Source organism: Oncorhynchus mykiss, chromosome 13, assembly GCF_057628025.1.
Source record: "Oncorhynchus mykiss isolate SJ-2025 chromosome 13, ASM5762802v1, whole genome shotgun sequence".
Classification (NCBI taxonomy): Eukaryota; Metazoa; Chordata; class Actinopteri; order Salmoniformes; family Salmonidae; genus Oncorhynchus; species Oncorhynchus mykiss.
Genome location: NC_143034.1, coordinates 77,073,045 through 77,088,870, shown reverse-complemented (window position 1 = coordinate 77,088,870; position 15,826 = coordinate 77,073,045). Strand labels below are relative to the sequence as shown.

The window sequence follows — 15,826 nt, the reverse complement described above, 5'->3', positions numbered from 1 at the left end:
TGGTAATAGTAGTTGTAGTAGTGGTAATAGTAGTAGTAGTGGTTGTAGTAGTTGTAATAGTAGTAGTAGTGGTAGTAGTTGTAGTAGTGGTAATAGTAGTAGTGGTAATAGTAGTAGTAGTAGTAGCAGTAGTTGTGATAGTAGTAGTAGTAGTAGTAGTAGTAGTTGTAGTAGTGGTTGTAGTAGTAGTGGTAATAGTAGTAGTAGTAGTAGCAGTAGTTGTGATAGTAATAGTAGTAGTGGTAGTAGTTGTAATAGTAATAGTAGTAGTAGTAGCAGTAGTTGTGATAGTAATAGTAGTAGTGGTAGTAGTTGTGATAGTAGTAGTAGTAGTAGCAGTAGTTGTGATAGTAGTCATAGTCGTCATGGTATATGTAACTCGTGTGCTAAACCATGAATTGTAATAATTATTCTAGGTGGATGCCATTGACTGTATGATCCCTGATGGTCTGAAGATGATGCTGGGATACCTGTTCAAACTGCTCGAGGTCTGCATCATCGTTCTGGTGGCCATGCCCTTCGCTGGGGTGGTTCTGCTGCCGCTCACACTGCTCTACGCATTCATACAGGTAGGATTACAGTAGAGCTGGGTTCAAATATTATTTCATTCATACAGGTAGGATTACAGTAGAGCTGGGTTCAAATAGTATTTCATTCATACAGGTAGGATTACAGTAGAGCTGGGTTCAATACTATGTAAAATATCTCAATTATTTCCACATACGTATGAAGTGAGTATTCATATACCCTTCATTTGAAAAGATTTGAGAAGACAGACAAGTGGTTTAATATTTGAACGTATTTGTAAATACGCTTGGATATTATTTGAAAATACTCAAATGCACGGACTAAAATACACTCCCATGCATTTAACCCAGGTATTTGAATAGTATTTGAAATAAGTATTTGAAAATACTCTCAAATACAATTTGGTAGACTATTTGGTTTATAAAAATAACCATTGAAATACTCAAATATTTACGTTGGGTTGTGGATTTGAAAAGACTCAAATAGACAGAAAAATTATTTTAAATACCAGACACTCAAATATACATTCCTAGAACCCAGATCCGCTTCACAGGTTCAATCTGTAAAATACACTGTCTGTCTGTCTGTCCCTCTGCCTGCCTGCCTGTCTGTCCCTCTAAATGTCTGTCTGCCTGCCTGTCTGTCCCTCTGAATGTCTGCCTGCCTGCCTGTCTGTCCCTCTAAATGTCTGCCTGCCTGCCTGTCTGTCCCTCTAAATGTCTGCCTGCCTGCCTGTCTGTCCCTCTAAATGTCTGCCTGCCTGCCTGCCCGTCTGTCCCTCTGAATGTCTGCCTGCCTGCCTGCCCGTCTGTCCCTCTGAATGTCTGCCTGCCTGCCTGTCTGTCCCTCTGAATGCCTGCCTTCCCGTTTAAATGCCTGCCTGCCCCTTTGAATGCCTGCCTGCCTGCCCCTTTGAATGCCTGCCTGCCTGTCTGTCCCTCTGAATATCTGTCTGCCAGTCAGACTAAGATTAATTTGCCTTCTATATATCCCCCCCCCCCCCCCCCCCCCATCTCTCCTGTAGAGTGTTTACGTGGCAACATCGTGCCAGCTCCGCCGGCTAGAGGCAGTCAGTCGTTCTCCCATCTACACCCACTTCAATGAGACGGTCCAGGGGGCCAGTGTGATCAGGGCCTTCTCAGAGCAGGAACGCTTCATCCTGCAGGCTAACGGACGCATTGACCACAACCAGACAGCGTACTTCCCCCGCTTCGTAGCCACCAGGTAGGTGTGTGTGTTCTACATGCTTTCTACAAGTATTTTCAACTAATGTTTACATATTTGAAATTATGAAAAGTCTATGATTACATAGATAGAACATGGGACCTTAATCTAACTAACTACAGTAGTCATTGTAATCTGGTGTGGTGTATTATCTAACTATCTGCAGTAATCACTATAATCTGGTGTGGTATGTATTATATCATTATCTGTAGTACTGTAATCTGGTGTGGTGTATTATCTAACTAACTACAGTAGTCACTGTAATCTGGTGTGGTGTATTGTCTAACTAACTACAGTAGCCACTGTAATCTGGTGTGGTGTATTATCTAACTAACTACAGTAGTCACTGTAATCTGGTGTGGTGTATTATCTAACTAACTACAGTAGTCACTGTAATCTGGTGTGGTGTATTGTCTAACTAACTACAGTAGTCACTGTAATCTGGTGTGGTGTATTATCTAACTAACTACAGTAGTCACTGTAATCTGGTGTGGTGTATTATCTAACTAACTACAGTAGTCACTGTAATCTGGTGTGGTGTATTATCTAACTAACTACACTAGTCACTGTAATCTGGTGTGGTGTATTATCTAACTAACTACAGTAGTCACTGTAATCTGGTGTGGTGTATTATCTAACTAACTACAGTAGTCACTGTAATCTGGTGTGGTGTATTATCTAACTAACTACAGTAGTCACTGTAATCTGGTGTGGTGTATTATCTAACTAACTACAGTAGTCACTGTAATCTGGTGTGGTGTATTATCTAACTAACTACAGTAGTCACTGTAATCTGGTGTGGTGTATTATCTAACTAACTGCAGTAGTCACTGTAATCTGGTGTGGTGTATTATCTAACTAACTGCAGTAATCACTATAATCTGGTGTGGTGTATTATCTAACTAACTGCAGTAATCACTATAATCTGGTGTGGTGTATTATCTAACTAACTACAGTAGTCACTGTGATCTGGTGTGGTGTATTATCTAACTAACTGCAGTAGTCACTGTAATCTGGTGTGGTGTATTATCTAACTAACTACAGTAGTCACTGTAATCTGGTGTGGTGTATTATCTAACTATCTGCAGTAATCACTATAATCTGGTGTGGTGTATTATCTAACTATCTGCAGTAATCACTATAATCTGGTGTAGTGTATTATCTAACTAACTACAGTAGTCACTGTAATCTGGTGTGGTGTGTATTATCTAACTAACTACAGTAGTCACTGTAATCTGGTGTGGTGTATTATCTAACTAACTACAGTAGTCACTGTAATCTGGTGTGGTGTGTATTATCTAACTAACTACAGTAGTCACTGTAATCTGGTGTGGTGTGTATTATCTAACTAACTACAGTAGTCACTGTAATCTGGTGTGGTGTATTATCTAACTAACTACAGTAGTCACTGTAATCTGGTGTGGTGTGTATTATCTAACTAACTGCAGTAATCACTATAATCTGGTGTGGTATGTATTATCTAACTAACTACAGTAGTCACTGTAATCTGGTGTGGTGTATTATCTAACTAACTACAGTAGTCACTGTAATCTGGTGTGGTGTATTATCTAACTAACTACAGTAGTCACTGTAATCTGGTGTGGTGTGTATTATCTAACTAACTACAGTAGTCACTGTGATCTGGTGTGGTGTATTATCTAACTAACTACAGTAGTCACTGTAATCTGGTGTGGTGTATTATCTAACTAACTACAGTAGTCACTATAATCTGGTGTGGTGTATTATCTAACTAACTACAGTAGTCACTGTGATCTGGTGTGGTGTATTATCTAACTAACTACAGTAGTCACTGTAATCTGGTGTGGTGTATTGTCTAACTAACTACAGTAGTCACTGTAATCTGGTGTGGTGTATTATCTAACTAACTACAGTAGTCACTGTGATCTGGTGTGGTGTATTATCTAACTAACTGCAGTAGTCACTGTAATCTGGTGTGGTGTATTATCTAACTATCTGCAGTAGTCACTGTAATCTGGTGTGGTGTATTATCTAACTAACTACAGTAGTCACTGTAATCTGGTGTGGTATGTATTATATCATTATCTGTAGTACTGTAATCTGGTGTGGTGTATTATCTAACTAACTACAGTAGTCACTGTAATCTGGTGTGGTGTATTATCTAACTATCTGCAGTAGTCACTGTAATCTGGTGTGGTGTATTATCTAACTATCTGCAGTAATCACTATAATCTGGTGTGGTATGTATTATATCATTATCTGTAGTACTGTAATCTGGTGTGGTGTATTATCTAACTAACTACAGTAGTCACTGTAATCTGGTGTGGTGTATTATCTAACTAACTACAGTAGTCACTGTAATCTGGTGTGGTGTATTATCTAACTATCTGCAGTACTGTAATCTGGTGTGGTGTATTATCTAACTAACTGCAGTAGTCACTGTAATCTGGTGTGGTGTGTATTATCTAACTAACTACAGTAGTCACTGTAATCTGGTGTGGTATGTATTATATCATTATCTGTAGTACTGTAATCTGGTGTGGTGTATTATCTAACTAACTACAGTAGTCACTGTAATCTGGTGTGGTGTATTATCTAACTAACTACAGTAGTCACTGTAATCTGGTGTGGTGTATTATCTAACTAACTGCAGTAGTCACTGTAATCTGGTGTGGTGTGTATTATCTAACTAACTACAGTAGTCACTGTAATCTGGTGTGGTATGTATTATATCATTATCTGTAGTACTGTAATCTGCTGTGGTGTATTATCTAACTAACTACAGTAGTCACTGTAATCTGGTGTGGTGTATTATCTAACTAACTACAGTAGTCACTGTAATCTGGTGTGGTATGTATTATCTAACTAACTGCAGTAGTCACTGTAATCTGGTGTGGTGTATTATCTAACTATCTGCAGTAATCACTATAATCTGGTGTGGTGTATTATCTAACTAACTGCAGTAGTCACTGTAATCTGGTGTGGTGTATTATCTAACTAACTACAGTAGTCACTGTAATCTGGTGTGGTATGTATTATCTAACTAACTGCAGTAGTCACTGTAATCTGGTGTGGTGTATTATCTAACTATCTGCAGTAGTCACTGTAATCTGGTGTGGTGTATTATCTAACTATCTGCAGTACTGTGATCTGGTGTGGTATGTACCAAGCATCTCAGAGTAGGTAGGCTAATCTAGAACCTTCAAGGGTTCTCTGGCTGTCCCCATAGGAGAACCCTCTGAAGAACCCTCTGAATAACCCTTTAAGGTTGTAGGTATAACCCTTTTGGGTTCCATGTAGAACCCTTTTTACAGATGTTTCTAACTGGAACCTAAAGGAGTTCTACCTGGAACCCAAAATACGTTCCTCTATGGGGACAGACAAATAACCCTTTTAGAATCCTGTTTTCTATGAGAGTAGGGATCAGTTCCCTTCCTGTCCATGGAATCCTGTTTTCTATGAGAGTAGGGATCAGTTCCCTTCCTGTCCATGGAATCCTGTTTTCTATGAGAGTAGGGATCAGTTCCCTTCCTGTCCATGGAATCCTGTTTTCTATGAGAGTAGGGATCAGTTCCCTTCCTGTCCATGGAATCCTGTTTTCTATGAGGGTAGGGATCAGTTCCCTTCCTGTCCATGGAATCCTGTTTTCTATGAGATTAGGGATCAGTTCCCTTCCTGTCCATGGAATCCTGTTTTCTATGAGAGTAGGGATCAGTTCCCTTCCTGTCCATGGAATCCTGTTTTCTATGAGAGTAGGGATCAGTTCCCTTCCTGTCCATGGAATCCTGTTTTCTATGAGAGTAGGGATCAGTTCCCTTCCTGTCCATGGAATCCTGTTTTCTATGAGAGTAGGGATCAGTTCCCTTCCTGTCCATGGAATCCTGTTTTCTATGAGAGTAGGGATCAGTTCCCTTCCTGTCCATGGAATCCTGTTTTCTATGAGGGTAGGGATCAGTTCCCTTCCTGTCCATGGAATCCTGTTTTCTATGAGAGTAGGGATCAGTTCCCTTCCTGTCCATGGAATCCTGTTTTCTATGAGAGTAGGGATCAGTTCCCTTCCTGTCCATGGAATCCTGTTTTCTATGAGAGTAAGGATCAGTTCCCTTCCTGTCCATGGAATCCTGTTTTCTATGAGAGTAGGGATCAGTTCCCTTCCTGTCCATGGAATCCTGTTTTCTATGAGAGTAGGGATCAGTTCCCTTCCTGTCCATGGTATCCTGTTTTCTATGAGAGTAGGGATCAGTTCCCTTCCTGTCCATGGAATCCTGTTTTCTATGAGAGTAGGGATCAGTTCCCTTCCTGTCCATGGAATCCTGTTTTCTATGAGAGTAGGGATCAGTTCCCTTCCTGTCCATGGAATCCTGTTTTCTATGAGAGTATGGATCAGTTCCCTTCCTGTCCATGGAATCCTGTTTTCTATGAGAGTAGGGATCAGTTCCCTTCCTGTCCATGGAATCCTGTTTTCTATGAGAGTAGGGATCAGTTCCCTTCCTGTCCATGGAATCCTGTTTTCTATGAGGGTAGGGATCAGTTCCCTTCCTGTCCATGGAATCCTGTTTTCTATGAGAGTAGGGATCAGTTCCCTTCCTGTCCATGGAATCCTGTTTTCTATGAGAGTAGGGATCAGTTCCCTTCCTGTCCATGGAATCCTGTTTTCTATGAGAGTAGGGATCAGTTCCCTTCCTGTCCATGGAATCCTGTTTTCTATGAGGGTAGGGATCAGTTCCCTTCCTGTCCATGGAATCCTGTTTTCTATGAGAGTAGGGATCAGTTCCCTTCCTGTCCATGGAATCCTGTTTTCTATGAGAGTAGGGATCAGTTCCCTTCCTGTCCATGGAATCCTGTTTTCTATGAGGGTAGGGATCAGTTCCCTTCCTGTCCATGGAATCCTGTTTTCTATGAGTGTAGGGATCAGTTCCCTTCCTGTCCATGGAATCCTGTTTTCTATGAGGGTAGGGATCAGTTCCCTTCCTGTCCATGGAATCCTGTTTTCTATGAGAGTAGGGATCAGTTCCCTTCCTGTCCATGGAATCCTGTTTTCTATGAGAGTAGGGATCAGTTCCCTTCCTGTCCATGGAATCCTGTTTTCTATGAGAGTAGGGATCAGTTCCCTTCCTGTCCATGGAATCCTGTTTTCTATGAGAGTAGGGATCAGTTCCCTTCCTGTCCATGGAATCCTGTTTTCTATGAGAGTATGGATCAGTTCCCTTCCTGTCCATGGAATCCTGTTTTCTATGAGAGTAGGGATCAGTTCCCTTCCTGTCCATGGAATCCTGTTTTCTATGAGAGTAGGGATCAGTTCCCTTCCTGTCCATGGAATCCTGTTTTCTATGAGAGTAGGGATCAGTTCCCTTCCTGTCCATGGAATCCTGTTTTCTATGAGAGTAGGGATCAGTTCCCTTCCTGTCCATGGAATCCTGTATTCTATGAGAGTAGGGATCAGTTCCCTTCCTGTCCATGGAATCCTGTTTTCTATGAGAGTAGGGATCAGTTCCCTTCCTGTCCATGGAACCCTGTTTTCTATGAGGGTAGGGATCAGTTCCCTTCCTGTCCATGGAATCCTGTTTTCTATGAGAGTAGGGATCAGTTCCCTTCCTGTCCATGGAATCCTGTTTTCTATGAGAGTAGGGATCAGTTCCCTTCCTGTCCATGGAATCCTGTTTTCTATGAGAGTAGGGATCAGTTCCCTTCCTGTCCATGGAATCCTGTTTTCTATGAGAGTAGGGATCAGTTCCCTTCCTGTCCATGGAATCCTGTTTTCTATGAGGGTAGGGATCAGTTCCCTTCCTGTCCATGGAATCCTGTTTTCTATGAGAGTAGGGATCAGTTCCCTTCCTGTCCATGGAATCCTGTTTTCTATGAGAGTAGGGATCAGTTCCCTTCCTGTCCATGGAATCCTGTTTTCTATGAGAGTAGGGATCAGTTCCCTTCCTGTCCATGGAATCCTGTTTTCTATGAGGGTAGGGATCAGTTCCCTTCCTGTCCATGGAATCCTGTTTTCTATGAGAGTAGGGATCAGTTCCCTTCCTGTCCATGGAATCCTGTTTTCTATGAGAGTAGGGATCAGTTCCCTTCCTGTCCATGGAATCCTGTTTTCTATGAGAGTAGGGATCAGTTCCCTTCCTGTCCATGGAATCCTGTTTTCTATGAGAGTAGGGATCAGTTCCCTTCCTGTCCATGGAATCCTGTTTTCTATGAGAGTAGGGATCAGTTCCCTTCCTGTCCATGGAATCCTGTTTTCTATGAGAGTAGGGATCAGTTCCCTTCCTGTCCATGGAATCCTGTTTTCTATGAGAGTAGGGATCAGTTCCCTTCCTGTCCATGGAATCCTGTTTTCTATGAGAGTAGGGATCAGTTCCCTTCCTGTCCATGGGATCCTGTTTTCTATGAGAGTAGGGATCAGTTCCCTTCCTGTCCATGGAATCCTGTTTTCTATGAGAGTAGGGATCAGTTCCCTTCCTGTCCATGGAATCCTGTTTTCTATGAGAGTAGGGATCAGTTCCCTTCCTGTCCATGGAATCCTGTTTTCTATGAGAGTATGGATCAGTTCCCTTCCTGTCCATGGAATCCTGTTTTCTATGAGGGTAGGGATCAGTTCCCTTCCTGTCCATGGAATCCTGTTTTCTATGAGAGTAGGGATCAGTTCCCTTCCTGTCCATGGAATCCTGTTTTCTATGAGAGTAGGGATCAGTTCCCTTCCTGTCCATGGAATCCTGTTTTCTATGAGAGTAGGGATCAGTTCCCTTCCTGTCCATGGAATCCTGTTTTCTATGAGAGTAGGGATCAGTTCCCTTCCTGTCCATGGAATCCTGTTTTCTATGAGAGTAGGGATCAGTTCCCTTCCTGTCCATGGAATCCTGTTTTCTATGAGAGTAGGGATCAGTTCCCTTCCTGTCCATGGAATCCTGTTTTCTATGAGAGTAGGGATCAGTTCCCTTCCTATCCATGGAATCCTGTTTTCTATGAGAGTAGGGATCAGTTCCCTTCCTGTCCATGGAATCCTGTTTTCTATGAGAGTAGGGATCAGTTCCCTTCCTGTCCATGGAATCCTGTTTTCTATGAGAGTAGGGATCAGTTCCCTTCCTGTCCATGGAATCCTGTTTTCTATGAGAGTAGGGATCAGTTCCCTTCCTGTCCATGGAATCCTGTTTTCTATGAGAGTAGGGATCAGTTCCCTTCCTGTCCATGGAATCCTGTTTTCTATGAGAGTAGGGATCAGTTCCCTTCCTGTCCATGGAATCCTGTTTTCTATGAGAGTAGGGATCAGTTCCCTTCCTGTCCATGGAATCCTGTTTTCTATGAGAGTAGGGATCAGTTCCCTTCCTGTCCATGGAATCCTGTTTTCTATGAGAGTAGGGATCAGTTCCCTTCCTGTCCATGGAATCCTGTTTTCTATGAGAGTAGGGATCAGTTCCCTTCCTGTCCATGGAATCCTGTTTTCTATGAGAGTAGGGATCAGTTCCCTTCCTGTCCATGGAATCCTGTTTTCTATGAGAGTAGGGATCAGTTCCCTTCCTGTCCATGGAATCCTGTTTTCTATGAGAGTAGGGATCAGTTCCCTTCCTGTCCATGGAATCCTGTTTTCTATGAGAGTAGGGATCAGTTCCCTTCCTGTCCATGGAATCCTGTTTTCTATGAGAGTAGGGATCAGTTCCCTTCCTGTCCATGGAATCCTGTTTTCTATGAGAGTAGGGATCAGTTCCCTTCCTGTCCATGGAATCCTGTTTTCTATGAGAGTAGGGATCAGTTCCCTTCCTGTCCATGGAATCCTGTTTTCTATGAGAGTAGGGATCAGTTCCCTTCCTGTCCATGGAATCCTGTTTTCTATGAGGGTAGGGATCAGTTCCCTTCCTGTCCATGGAATCTTGTTCATTGTGATCCAAACGGAAAAAACTGATCCTGGATACTACTCTGACACGTTTGATACATAAGGCACCTGAGCAATGACCCCTGTGTCATCTTAACCCCTGACCTCTGACCTGCGCTGTCTGCAGGTGGCTGGCGGTGAACCTAGAGTTCCTGGAACAGGTTCCTATCTGATCGCTCTGTCTTCTATTGCGTGTGTGTGTGTGTGTGTGTGTGTGTGTGTGTGTGTGTCCAGGTGGCTGGCGGTGAACCTAGAGTTCCTGGGGAATCTGTTGGTACTGGCAGCAGCCACCTTAGCTGTGATGGGCAGAGACACACTGAGCCCTGGTATAGTAGGACTGGCTGTGTCACACTCACTACAGGTACGCACGCACACACACACACACACACACACACACACACACACACACACACACACACAGCAGTAACCTGTGATGTGATGTGTAGGTGACAGGTATTCTGAGCTGGATCGTGAGGTCCTGGACAGATGTAGAGAACAACATTGTGTCCGTGGAGAGAGTTAAGGAGTACGCTGACACACCAAAGGAGGTGAGTGGCTGTAAAACTGTACTCCCCTACCCTCAAAGAGAGGATCTAGTTCACTGGTCAGGTATAAACTATACTATCCTACCCTCAAAGAGAGGAGATACTTTACTGGTCAGGTGTAAACTATACTATCCTACCCTCATAGAGAGGATCTAGTTCACTGGTCAGGTGTAAACTATACTATCCTACCCCTCATAGAGAGGATCTAGTTCACTGGTCAGGTGTAAACTATACTATCCTACCCCTCATAGAGAGGATCTAGTTCACTGGTCAGGTGTAAACTATACTATCCTACCCCTCATAGAGATTAGATACTTTACTGGTCAGATGTAAACTATACTATCCTACCCCTCATAGAGAGGATCTAGTTTACTGGTCAGATGTAAACTATACTATCCTACCCTCATAGAGATTAGATACTTTACTGGTCAGGTGTAAACTATACTATCCTACCCTCATAGAGAGGATCTAGTTCACTGGTCAGATGTAAACTATACTATCCTACCCTCATAGAGATTAGATACTTTACTGGTCAGGTGTAAACTATACTATCCTACCCTCATAGAGAGGATCTAGTTTACTGGTCAGGTGTAAACTATACTATCCTACCCCTCATAGAGATTAGATACTTTACTGCTCAGGTGTAAACTATACTATCCTACCCCTCATAGAGAGGATCTAGTTTACTGGTCAGATGTAAACTATACTATCCTACCCTCATAGAGATTAGATACTTTACTGGTCAGGTGTAAACTATACTATCCTACCCTCATAGAGAGGATCTAGTTCACTGGTCAGATGTAAACTATACTATCCTAACCTCATAGAGATTAGATACTTTACTGGTCAGGTGTAAACTATACTATCCTACCCTCATAGTGTCATGTACTGTCATGTTGTGTCTTGTCTCTGTCCTTTCCCTTCACCCTGTCTCCCTCTGCTGGTCGTTGTTAGGTTACCTTTTCTCCCCCTCTTTCCCCCAGCTGTGCCTTGTCTCCTCCTAACCACCTCGTCACCCCTTTTCCCACCTGTTCCCTTTTTCCCTCTGATTAGGTCCCTATATCTCTCTCTGTTTTTGTTCCTGTCCTTGTCGGATTCTTGTTTGTTGTGTTTCATGCCTGAACCAGACTGTCGTCATGTTTGCTGTAACCTTGTCTTGTCCTGTCGGAATCTGCCGGTCCGTCTGAGCCTACCTATGTTTGGTAATTAAAGAAGCTCTGTTTAAGTTAATTCGCTTTTGGGTCCTCATTCACGCACCGTAACAGAAGAATCCGACCAAGAATGGACCCAGCGACTTCAAATCCTCTCCACTCAGCCGTCGGGATCCAGGGAGCGATGCTAGGCAGACACGAGCAGGAAGTGTCTGCTGCTCGACATGCCGTTGAGACCCTGGCCACCCAAGTCTCCAACCTCACAGAACAGGTTCACCATCTCCGCCTCGATCCACCGGCCACTTCCAGGGCTTTCGAATCTCCGGAGCCCAGAATCAATAACCCGCCGTGTTACTCTGGGGAGCCCACTGAATGCCGCTCGTTCCTCACCCAGTGTGATATTGTGTTTTCTCTCCAGCCCAACACTTACTCCAGGAGCACTGCTCGTGTCGCCTACGTCATATCTCTCCTTATTGGACGGGCTCGTGAGTGGGGCACGGCAATCTGGGAGGCAAGGGCTGAGTGTACTAACCAGTATCAGGACTTTAAGGAGGAGATGATACGGGTTTTTGATCGATCTGTTTTTGGGGAGGAGGCTTCCAGGGCCCTGTCTTCCCTATGTCAAGGTAATCGATCCATAACAGACTACTCTATTGAGTTTCGCACTCTTGCTGCCTCCAGTGGCTGGAACGAGCCGGCTTTGCTCGCTCGTTTTCTGGAGGGTCTCCGCGCAGAGGTAAAGGATGAGATTCTCTCCCGGGAGGTTCCTTCCAGCGTGGATTCCTTGATTGAACTCGCTATTCGCATTGAGCGACGGGTTGATCTTCGTCACCGAGCTCGTGGAAAGGAGCTCGCGTTCTCCGTTGCCCCCCTCTCCGCATCACTACCATCTTCCTCTGCCGGCTCGGGTGCTGAGCCCATGCAGCTGGGAGGTATCCGCATCTCGACTAAGGAGAGGGAACGGAGAATCACCAACCGCCTCTGTCTCTATTGCGGTTCCGCTGGTCATTTTGTCACTTCATGTCCAGTAAAAGGCCAGAGCTCGTCAGTAAGCGGAGGGCTACTGGTGAGCGCTACTACTCCTGTCTCTCCTTCAAGATCCTGCACTACCTTGTCGGTCCATCTACGCTGGACCGGTTCGTCAGCTTCCTGCAGTGCCTTAATAGACTCTGGGGCGGAGGGCTGTTTTATGGACGAGACCTGGGCTCGGGAACATGACATTCCTCTCAGACAGTTAAAGGAGCCCACGGCCTTGTTCGCCCTGGATGGTAGTCCTCTCCCCAGGATTCAGCGTGAGACGCTACCTTTAACCCTCACTGTTTCTGGTAATCATAGCGAAACCATTTATTTTTTAATTTTTCGTTCACCTTTTACACCTGTTGTTTTGGGCCATCCCTGGCTAGTTTGTCATAATCCTTCCATTAATTGGTCTAGTAATTCTATCCTCTCCTGGAACGTCTCTTGTCATGTGAAATGTTTAATGTCTGCTATCCCTCCTGTTTCCTCTGTCTCTTCTTCACAGGAGGAGCCTGGTGATTTGACAGGGGTGCCGGAGGAATATCACGATCTGCGCACGGTGTTCAGTCGGTCCAGGGCCACCTCTCTTCCTCCACACCGGTCGTATGATTGTAGTATTGATCTCCTTCCGGGAACCACCCCCCCCCGGGGTAGACTATACTCTCTGTCGGCTCCCGAACGTAAGGCTCTCGAAGATTATTTGTCTGTAGCTCTTGACGCCGGTACCATAGTCCCCTCCTCCTCTCCCGCCGGAGCGGGGTTTTTTTTTGTCAAGAAGAAGGACGGGTCTCTGCGCCCCTGCATAGATTATCGAGGGCTGAATGACATAACAGTGAAGAATCGTTATCCGCTTCCTCTTATGTCTTCAGCCTTCGAGATCCTGCAGGGAGCCAGGTTTTTCACTAAGTTGGACCTTCGTAACGCTTACCATCTCGTTCGCATCAGGGAGGGGGACGAGTGGAAGACGGCGTTTAACACTCCGTTAGGGCACTTTGAATACCGGGTTCTTCCTTTCGGCCTCGCTAACGCTCCAGCTGTCTTTCAGGCATTAGTCAATGATGTCCTGAGAGACATGCTGAACATCTTTGTTTTCGTTTACCTTGACGATATCCTGATTTTTTTCACCGTCACTCCAGATTCATGTTCAGCACGTTCGACGTGTCCTCCAGCGCCTTTTAGAGAATTGTCTTTTTGTGAAGGCTGAGAAGTGCACTTTTCATGCCTCCTCCGTCACATTTCTCGGTTCTGTTATTTCCGCTGAAGGCATTAAGATGGATCCCGCTAAGGTCCAAGCTGTCATTGATTGGCCCGTCCCTAAGTCACGCGTCGAGCTGCAGCGCTTTCTCGGCTTCGCGAACTTCTATCGTCGTTTCATCCGTAATTTCGGTCAGGTGGCAGCTCCTCTCACAGCCCTTACTTCTGTCAAGACGTGCTTTAAGTGGTCCGTTTCCGCCCAGGGAGCTTTTGATCTCCTCAAGAATCGTTTTACATCCGCTCCTATCCTTGTTACACCTGACGTCTCTAGACAGTTCGTTGTCGAGGTTGACGCGTCAGAGGTGGGCGTGGGAGCCATTCTTTCTCAGCGCTCCCTCTCTGACGACAAGGTCCACCCATGCGCGTATTTTTCTCATCGCCTGTCGCCGTCGGAACGTAACTATGATGTGGGTAACCGCGAACTGCTCGCCATCCGGTTAGCCCTAGGCGAATGGCGACAGTGGTTGGAGGGGGCAACCGTTCCTTTTGTCGTTTGGACTGACCATAGGAACCTTGAGTACATCCGTTCTGCCAAACGACTTAATGCGCGTCAGGCGCGTTGGGCGCTGTTTTTCGCTCGTTTCAAGTTCGTGATTTCTTATCGTCCGGGCTCTAAGAACACCAAGCCTGATGCTTTGTCTCGTCTCTTCAGTTCTTCAGTAGCCTCCACTGACCCCGAGGGGATTCTCCCTGAGGGGCATGTTGTCGGGTTGACTGTCTGGGGAATTGAGAGGCAGGTAAAGCAAGCGCTCACTCACACTCCGTCGCCGCGCGCTTGTCCTAGGAACCTTCTTTTCGTTCCCGTTCCTACTCGTCTGGCCGTTCTTCAGTGGGCTCACTCTGCCAAGTTAGCCGGCCACCCTGGCGTTCGGGGTACGCTTGCTTCCATTCGCCAGCGTTTTTGGTGGCCCACCCGGGAGCATGACACGCGTCGTTTCGTGGCTGCTTGTTCGGTCTGCGCGCAGACTAAGTCCGGTAACTCTCCTCCTGCCGGCCGTCTCAGGCCGCTTCCTATTCCCTCTCGACCGTGGTCTCACATCGCCTTAGATTTTGTCACCGGACTGCCTTCGTCAGCGGGGAAGACTGTTATTCTTACGGTTGTCGATAGGTTCTCTAAGGCGGCTCATTTCATTCCCCTTGCTAAGCTTCCTTCTGCTAAAGAGACGGCACAAATCATCATCGAGAATGTTTTCAGAATTCATGGCCTTCCGTCAGACGTCGTTTCGGACAGAGGTCCGCAATTCACGTCTCAATTTTGGAGGGAGTTTTGCCGTTTGATTGGGGCTTCCGTCAGTCTCTCTTCCGGCTTTCACCCCCAGTCTAACGGTCAAGCAGAACGGGCCAATCAGACTATTGGTCGCATCTTACGCAGTCTTTCTTTTCGCAACCCTGCGTCTTGGTCAGAACAGCTCCCCTGGGCAGAATACGCCCACAACTCGCTTCCTTCGTCTGCGACCGGGCTATCTCCTTTTCAGAGTAGCCTCGGGTACCAGCCTCCGCTGTTCTCATCTCAGTTCGCCGAGTCCAGCGTCCCCTCCGCTCAGGCTTTTGTCCAACGTTGCGAGCGCACCTGGAAGAGGGTCAGGTCTGCACTTTGCCGTTATAGGACGCAGACTGTGAGGGCTGCTAATAAGCGTAGAACTAAGAGTCCTAGATATTGTCGCGGTCAGAGAGTTTGGCTCTCCACTCAGAACCTTCCCCTTAAGACGGCTTCTCGCAAGTTGACCCCGCGGTTCATTGGTCCGTTCCGTATTTCTCGGGTCATTAATCCTGTCGCAGTTCGACTTCTTCTTCCGCGATACCTTCGTCGCGTCCACCCGGTCTTCCATGTCTCCTGCATCAAGCCCGTCCTTCTCGCCCCCGCTCGTCTTCCCCCCCCCCCCCCCATCCTTGTCGAGGGCGCACCCATCTACAGGGTCCGTAGAATTTTGGACATGCGTCCTCGGGGCCGTGGTCACCAGTACCTCGTAGATTGGGAGGGGTACGGTCCTGAGGAGAGGAGTTGGGTTCCCTCTCGGGACGTGCTGGACCGTGCGCTGATCGAGGATTTCCTCCGTTGCCGCCAGGTTTCCTCCTCGAGTGCGCCAGGAGGCGCTCGGTGAGTGGGGGGGTACTGTCATGTACTGTCATGTTGTGTCTTGTCTCTGTCCTTTCCCTTCACCCTGTCTCCCTCTGCTGGTCGTTGTTAGGTTACCTTTTCTCCCCCTCTTTCCCCCAGCTGTGCCTTGTCTCCTCCTAACCACCTCGTCACCCCTTTTCCC

The 15,826-nt window shown here is 45.9% G+C and overlaps 1 protein-coding gene across 1 annotated transcript in view; it reads left to right on the top strand.

Moving 5' to 3' along the window:
* The window catches only part of mrp1 (multidrug resistance protein 1), a gene marked incomplete at its 5' end in the record, with an annotated part of 91,338 nt that overhangs the window by 62,792 nt on the left and 12,720 nt on the right, over positions 1-15,826 (top strand). Inside the window, 4 exon segments of the mRNA NM_001168330.1 lie at positions 417-569; positions 1,553-1,752; positions 9,833-9,959; positions 10,045-10,146. Of these exon segments, the coding sequence (NP_001161802.1) occupies positions 417-569; positions 1,553-1,752; positions 9,833-9,959; positions 10,045-10,146 (582 nt within the window).